General features: G+C 45.6%; 1 protein-coding gene across 2 annotated transcripts in view; it reads right to left on the reverse strand.

Annotated features, from left to right (window-relative positions):
- LOC129384872 (uncharacterized) overlaps positions 1-6,211 on the reverse strand; it is a 50,164-nt gene extending 43,953 nt beyond the window's left edge. For both annotated transcript variants that reach the window (XM_072287575.1, XM_072287574.1), the window contains exons 1-2: positions 5,993-6,211; positions 4,344-4,515 (exon numbers count right to left, since the gene is read on the reverse strand). In XM_072287575.1, the coding sequence (XP_072143676.1) occupies positions 4,344-4,515; positions 5,993-6,156 (336 nt within the window). In that variant the 5' untranslated portion in view covers positions 6,157-6,211. The remainder of the gene's footprint in view (positions 1-4,343; positions 4,516-5,992) is intronic.
- Positions 6,212-8,413: the final 2,202 nt, after the last annotated feature.

The following is an 8,413-nucleotide window of genomic DNA, read 5'->3' on the forward strand; positions in this document are numbered from 1 at the left end:
TCATGCCAGGATATGCCTAACAAGTGCTGCGTGCCCAATTGCTGGAGCAATTACAAATCGGGGCCAGAAAATCATGCGTTCATGTTTCCACAAGATCACTGACAATATTGGGGGCAATGCTAAGGCAAAGAAGAGAAAAGCTGGAATTCTGCGGAATAAGGCAGCTGTTTGTAAATACGCGCACGAATGTTTTGTATCTCCATCGCTAAACTCATATGAGGTGTTGTAAATCTGTGGACTGCGGTACTGTATGTAATAATGCCTCAAAAACGAAATTATTCGTTTAGAGCCTAATCTAGACTGGAATGAATACATGTGTCCCGAATGTGAAGAAGTGTACACCAGTGAAGCTATCATGACAAATATGCTATGGTGCAGTTCTAACATTTTGTTGAAGAACGTTTGTGGTCCCATGAAGGGCAAACTTTTTGAGGCCGACGATAAATCAAGGCAAAGAAGCTACTCTGAAGAAGAGGGCAGCACTTTGACTTTTCAATATAAGCCGTGCTCCCTATCATCATTTACCCGAAATTCGTTCTTAATCCGAAGGTTGAACCATTTTACTTTTTTATGAACGGGCTTTTTAAGAATGCAGCGCGTGAATAGTTTTACATAAATAAAGTAATCTTGCAACACCCTCTGTTCTCTGCGGGCCATCTGCTGAACTATGCCTAAAAAAAGAACTGCGCTGTGGTTAACGTTGCCCATAAGGGCGCGATCCCTTCATTCAGCCCGTATCCCCGAGCACGATGCCGGCATCTTCTCCGTGATGTGACTCGCCGAGCGCTCAGACTTTCCCTTGTCGAGATGGTGTTGGTTAAGCTGCCCCCTTATCTCCCCCTCCACACTTGTCATTGTGAAAAGAAAGAGGCGCCATTCCAACACCCTCTAGAGGGTGTTTGCCATTCTCGCTCAGTCTCTCTCTCTCTCTCGAGCGCACGCGCAAGGCAGGAAGCAGGGAGGTCAAAAAAATTAAATTCTAGGGTTTCGCCTGCTAAAACCACGATATACTTATGAGGCACGCTGTAGTGGGGGACTGGGGAATAATTTGTGCACCTGGGCTTCTATAACGCGACCCAATGCACGGTGCAAGGGAGCTTTTTCATTATCGTTCCCTGCGAGATGTGGCCGCCGCGGTCGGGATTACATCCGCGCCCTCGCACTCAGCAGCGCAGCGCCAAAGGCACTTCGCCACCCCGACGGATAGCAGAGAGGTGATCGCGGAGAGGGAGAGAAGGGGGGCAGGTGAGTACGCGTCCCCTTTTCTATCGCAGCCTCGGCTGCGCACACCTTAAGAAGACGCCGCATGCCAATCCACCATACTTCTCAGGTCCCCATCGCACGCTTTCTCGTGCACCTGCAGCGTACGGCACGCGGTCGCATAACGCACTTGGCCTTTTTACGGAACCTCAAGGCGACGACGACGACGGAATTTTCCCTAGTGCACCGATGTAGTTGCTATCGCAATAAAAGAGCGATGCCGTCACCAACGGAATTCTTGCAAAATGTTGCCGTTCTAATGACGACGGCGCTACAGAATAGACGGCGGCGTGGATACGATCTTGTAGCAATTATTTCGCCACTTCTTCCACTTTTTCCGTACTTATATCCGGACACAACTAATTTTCTCGCGATTGTATGCGCTGCGATTATGATGATCAATGGGGCACTAAGGTGTAGAGTGGCTCTTCCTTCCTCTAAATATATGCGTATTTCTTCGTTTTCTAGTCAGATAACCCGAGTGAGCGCATCAAACTGTACTGGTATTTCGCAATAGGCGTTTTGCGTGCCCAAAACACGCGCTAGAACCGAAATAGAGGCATTTTTGCTTGGGAATACTGAAATATTCGTGCCATCAGCTACCCTTCACCATCATCTCATAAACCCCTTTCCCTTGCTAACCCTTCCTTGCGACGCATGTTGACGACGACATTAAAAAAAAGTTAATGACACGAGAGTGACGTCGATAACATAGGGAGGTCACTGGAAAACAAAGAACCATATTTGCTCACGCAAGGTCTCCGCATCTGCCGACACCACACTGCCCACGTTTTAACTAGCGAATTCAGAAAAGCAAACATTTTGCCAAAGGGCACTAACAACAATGTGTGGTGCACAACAGAGCTTCAGTAATGGCGGCAGCGAAAGCGAAAAGGCGCCTAATACTTGGCTTGCATGCATAGCTCGTTCTTGGCATTCATGCATTTAGTAGTCTTGGTGTATTTTGTGCAACAAGAGCCCCACAATACACTTTCTCTCCATGTCTCATCCCGTGAACATTTCATGATACATTTGGCCCCTCTAGAGGTTTCCATATCAAACTGTGAACTTTACTTACAAGGCAGTAAATGCAGTAAGCATAACAATATGCGCGAAATGAACCAGCGAAGTCAAGCTTACTTCAGCTCTAGCGATAACATTTTTGGCAATTATGTAAGAGCACAAGTATGCCCTCCGCTGAAGCATTTCATGAAGAATTGGCTGACATCGATATCTACAATAAAATGTTTTACGACTACATTCTCTAAGCAACATGTTTTAACAACGTTTGTGTCATCTTCAGATGCGTATCTATCAGAATGACATGAATCTGGCATATTCCACTACACCAGGCAGGGGAAATTGAAAAATTGTTTTTGTCTGCCCTTAGAATGCATTGAACATGATGAGCACGCTTGAACACATGCAAACACGAAAAAGTCAAATTGCCTACTTGGGATATGGTTTCATGTTTACAAGACGTTTGCTAGAAAATTTGACACTTTCGCGGCCGCTTGATTATTTATTCGAAAGGATATCGCAGTTTATCACACAGGAAGAAGTACGGACAGCGATAGCAAAGTACGTGTAGTTGGCCGCTACTGGGAGTATGGTTGATATATTAATGGAATTTTTAAGTTGTAGTAACGATTCCCTTACTAATTAAATGAGGAAGCATGGTGTCCCGCAAGCACAGGCGAAAATGAAGAGCTCTCACTTGGTCACCTTAAAACCCTACGAGTGTCCTTGTATTTTCTATACCAATAAAAAGCCAAAGACGCACTTGTCCATAAAGACTGCAGGTGGACTGTATTTTGATGTATTTCTGGATGTTATTCTACGCTCCGATTTTCAGCGATGTTGCCGTTCCGGCTCTTTCAAAAGGAACGGCACAACTGGAACTGCTTTTCCCCAACAGCGTCACACATATGTCTCACAGGGAAACAAATTTCAGCGCAGACTAGCGCTTATAGTGAAAGGTGTTCAACTTAACAAACACGGTTACCGCAATCGTATACCGTACTTGCGTATGTGTTCCTAACATTCCCACCACGTTGAGTTTATAGCAGAAATAATCATTTGGTAGACTTTTAGGTCACCGGTTTGCAAGGGTTGCATAATAAATAAAAAGGTTATTTGCGGTTGAAGGTCAACAAAGTAGCTGCGCTTTTGAAGCCTCAAGAAATGACGTACAATGCAGTGATACCAGTGCCACCTTTTTCTGAAGCACACTCGACGCCTGTAGATAATACAAGGATGTGTAGAGAGAGAAAGAGAGAAAAACTTTATTGATGCTATCAATGGGTTTAGCGCTGAGCCGTCTTTCGCTTGCTGCCTGGCTCTTCAGCACGGGTGTGCCCCTATTCCAGGGCTCCACTGAGCCTGGCCACTTCGCACGCATGCTGCACCATTGCCCTTTGGGGGGTGAGCTCGCTGCTGGTGAGCAGGCCCTCCCATTGCTCCGCACTCGGGTTTTTATGTTTATGGAATGTGTAGTTATGCTTACATTCCCATGTTATGTGGTAAAGAGTTGGTATTTCTCCGCACCATGGGCAGGAGTTTCTGTATTGTGTCGGGTACATTTTACTTAGTATGTGTTGATTATAGAAAGTTCCGGTTTGTAGCCTTCTCCAGTCGGCTGCTTCCTGTTGTGTAAGTAGTGTGTGTGGCGGAGGATATTTGATTCTCTGCCCTCTATAGTAGTTTAATATTTCCGCACACGTCGGCTCCACCGTTGTAGGGTTCTCGAGAGGCTCTATCTCTCCAGCTCGGTATGTGATCTCGCGAACTAGACTGTCTGCTCTCACGTTCCCTTCTATCCCGGAATGGGCCGGTATCCAGAAAAGCTTGTGTTTAACTTTATTTGTAAACGTCTAGGCAGTATTTATAGTTGCAGCTTGCGCAAGGATATTCTATTTAAGAGATAGCCTGCCATACATTTGTGTGCACATTGTTTTCCTATACTTTCCAAGGCCGGTAGAAGTATACCGAAACTTAGGAGATTGTTCGAAAATTGCAACCTTGACGTTATTTTTCAAGTGTACAGCGGCATAACAGTGTAAAACAGAATTTATGAAACAGACCTGCAGTCCTCGCGCTAAATTCCCAGTGACTTCAGGTTTAAGGTCCTGGCCTCGGATGAGCTGGTGCACTTGACCGTAGTGGTAAACTCGCTGGTCCCACAAACCATCGAGAAGCGCCTTGGCGCTGGGTCTTCGGACAAATAATTTGACGCGGGAGGGGTCTCTGCAAAACCTAAGGAGGCAAAGCGGTATAAGGTCATTCATCAGTATGCAGCTTTCCGCATTTCCCGAATTTATATATATATATATGCAACGAGAAAGGGTATTTCCACTTTCGGATAACGTTATCTTACCGGAGCTCTTTACCAGACCTCTCGCGCTACGATTTCACCAGAGCGCCTGCGTTTGCCATTTGCGCTCCTGCCATTAATATGCAGTCATGCCGAGCCTGCGTGTGCTAAATGAGTGGAACCCTGTATTCTCAAAAATACAAGAACATTTCGGTAGCGTGCGTTAAAGCAACAAATAGGACTACTATACTGTAGAGGGAGGCTCAGCATTAGCTTAGAGCGTGCGCGCGTTGTATTTGTAGCTTGTACTAGGTGCCTGACATGGCAGTTTCCGCAATGCGACGATGCAGGAATGCAGCAGCTGCTGACGGGAATCGAGCCCAATGCCTTGGGCGCAGCGGCAGAGCATCACGGCCGCTAATGCACTGCGACAGTTAAAAAGCGTTCAGGAAAACAGATTTAATGAAGGGTTACTCCTTCCACATTCCATTATGCGCGAATGTACGCATGTATGAAATTGAGGCTACATTTCAGGAATACCCTGAAGCCTAAAATATGGCCCATTTGCACAGCGACCTTGTATTATTTTCACTGTATCAATGTTCGCGCAATAGGTCTATTCGTAGGGAAGCCACGCACGTCATGCGTGGGTTTGGGTTCAGATCCCAAGAAGCCTCTCGGTGAGCCCCGACTTTTCTTTCTTGACAAAGTTGTTCGCGTCTAGCCCCAGTACGCATCCCCAGCACACGTTCCGAGAAGAGGTATCCTGTGCGGCTTGCGTCCGTATCGTGGACAGGAATGCGTGTGCAGCCGACCGTTCGAGGGAGACGTGGAAAGAGTTTGGCGGCGGCGCCTGTGCACGTGGCCAGCGCTTTTGTGGTTATGACGTCACGCACGTCGGTGGTGCCGCCGCGGCTGCAGCAGTGGTTGCGGCAGAGGCGTAGGAGATAGTGTGGTGTCCACTGCGGCGCTTGTGTTGGCGTAGCGTGTGCCGTGTGAAAAAAAAAAAAAAAAAACAGAATGTACGATTTCATAATGCATGCAGCCCATGTGTGCCGCTTAAACAGCTTTGCTCGTAATCCATCCCCATATGAATGCTGCGGCTCCACCAATATTCTTTTTTTCATTTCGTTTTTTTTTTTTGCTTGCTTCTTTCTTGAGGCCTGTTTACTTGATTCCTCGTGGTACTTTGAAGCTCCGCGCACTACTATGCTATCACTTGTGCCAAGAATGTACAACGATTCCACAAGGTGAAAATCCCAATTCGCGGTTGTAGCGCTTGGTACAAATGTATAAAAGTTAAAGTGCAAATAAAATGCGTCCTAATAATCATTATTTGATGAACAACTGATGTAACTCCACTTTTTCAGGAAATACCATCCGTGCAGCGAAATTAAGGAAATGAAGTGCGACTCTCACTCGTAGTCGATGCCGATGCCGTACTCAGTATCCTGGTGGCTGCGTGCTGTCTCCAAGAAGTAACTGAAGTCGTCACTATATGTCCGGTTCAGTGTGTTCACGGGAGCCTTGATCAAATTGAAGAACGTTATAATGGTGCACAGGCCATCCGGCGGAAACTGCATGGTGCTCCTTGTGAATCCCTCCCTTAGCGTGCACAGTAGGGAACCCGGCGGCAGTGGTCTCTCTGCGGCGAGATATTAAGAAGCAGTCAATGTGCGACGCATAGTAGCGCATTCGCTGCATACGAGGCATACAGGCTGCTAATCCTTCAACCAATAAATTTACTTGTCTTTCTGACTTCCTCGTAACAGTTAATATATACCTATGGTACTAAGAATACCACACCGAAGGACAATTCCAGTTGTAACCTGTAGTACATTCCAGATCTAGTAAATTGATAAATGTATGCAGCAGTCTCTTTCTCGTTGCTGTAAGTTTCTTCTGAAAATAATCCGTTCAGAAGCTTCCTCGATACTAATACCCATCTGATGGTCGCAGGAAAAAAGAAAAAAATGCGATTTCTTTGACTGCTCACTAACAAGATTTTAATTGGTAGAGAGAAAGCAATGACGATTTGTTTTCGCTGGCAGAAGAATTGTTTCATTTGGGGCAGCAGTAGACCGGTCCTCACTTATCTCGATATCAAAGGGCGCCTGAACACTATCAGCAGACCATAGCACCTCAACTTCAGTGCCACCCGTGACCCTTGGAATACCTTAGAATAGCGCTTTCGTAAACACTTTACAGACTATTTCAGCCTTACCAACTTACAAATCGAGCAGAAAGGACGCCGCCAGTGCTAAAGTTGCAGCTGACGCCTGAAGACATTGGATTGCCGCATGCTCAAATGCAGTGACGATACCTTTAAGCTAGTGTAGTTATTGCTTTGTAATTGTTTCGCACGCGCATGAAATTTACTAGTAAACATTTCCTGAAAAAGTGCAAGTTGCACTCAGTGAAATATGGTGATAGTCATTGATGACATCATGGAAGCTACCAGTTAGTAATGCAAGGCTACTTGGATCACGTTGGCTGATCAACACGAAACTAAATATAAAATACTGCCCTTTTTACCGACAGTGAGTTTAAAACTGAGGCGCAAAGCATACAAGCTAGTGCGACTAAGCGCGGAGCTTAATACTAAGACTATAACAGGAAAATCCAGTGATAGACTATGGGCGCCGGCAGCACCGGGCGCAATCCAAAATCGTATCTATGTGCAGCGTATGGCATTGTCTATATTTAGCACTTTGGTTTCCTAGTTTAAAATGGTCTTCAATCGCAATATATTGCATGACCCCAATGAGTCGCCATCTTTTTTTCCATCTTAAGATTTTCGTAAAGTTATATTAAATGGTTAAGGCACGAAAGAATTGCCCAACTCCAGCGATCCATATTTCTTAGACAACATACTACTAAAGTAATTCGAGCTGCCGGTTCCTTGGTGTTGGTTTAAAGAATTACACACGCCGTTAAGAAGATTGCCCCGCTAAACCCTGAAACATGTAAGCAAACTTCAGTCGCACTGGAAGGACTTCGAGAGGCATTAGGAAAACGCGAAGAAGCTTGCACGCGAAGTGAGAGAGCACGCAGCTTGAATTCCACAACATACTCATGCTTGTCTGGAAACTCATGCATTTATATGGCAGACACGCCCCGCTGCCGAGTACTCCGCAAGGTGCCCTATACCGCTTCTATGTACGCCACATTTTCGGGAGCATTTATTTCAGCAAACAGGGCATCTCGAAAACACTTGTACTGCCATAACCTTATCGCAGCACACTAGATATTCTTGTCAGTATGTCGAGTCCGCCTCGCGACAACCTATTTTAAACACAGCCACCAACCCTTTAAAACACAAAGCCTTTGGTGATTCCAATAGACCGAAGAACGAGTACACGACAACGCGCGTTCACTAACGTCGCAAGCGCAGCGTCCGCGCTATACCAGTATAAGGACATCGAACTATGCAGTGCGTTGCATGAGGTGTGCTCGACATAAGATCACATTCGTCTGTCAATGCATATGCAAGTATATTCTATGAGAGAACTGGAATGTTGTGCTTAGGTTCACGGGCTAAGTCGGTACGTTCTATATACCTTTCTTTTTTCGATCGTGAAAGAGAAATCATGAGAAGATCACGCAGGAACGAACACCATCGCAGAGTCCACTGCCGTTTCCAGTAAAAAATTCCTTCACGATGAACATTAATGTTGATATGTCTTCATATCTAGAAGAACACGATTTCGAAGTTGAGACTTGCCTGAGTATTTAAATTTAGCTCACACATGAATTTTCAACGTGGGATAAAGAATATTGGAGTTAATTGGAGCAAGGGCTACATGTTGCCAAAAAGCGCCAATGCCATGTTTGAATGTA

The sequence above is a fragment of the Dermacentor andersoni genome, chromosome 4 (assembly GCF_023375885.2).
Source record: "Dermacentor andersoni chromosome 4, qqDerAnde1_hic_scaffold, whole genome shotgun sequence".
Classification (NCBI taxonomy): Eukaryota; Metazoa; Arthropoda; class Arachnida; order Ixodida; family Ixodidae; genus Dermacentor; species Dermacentor andersoni.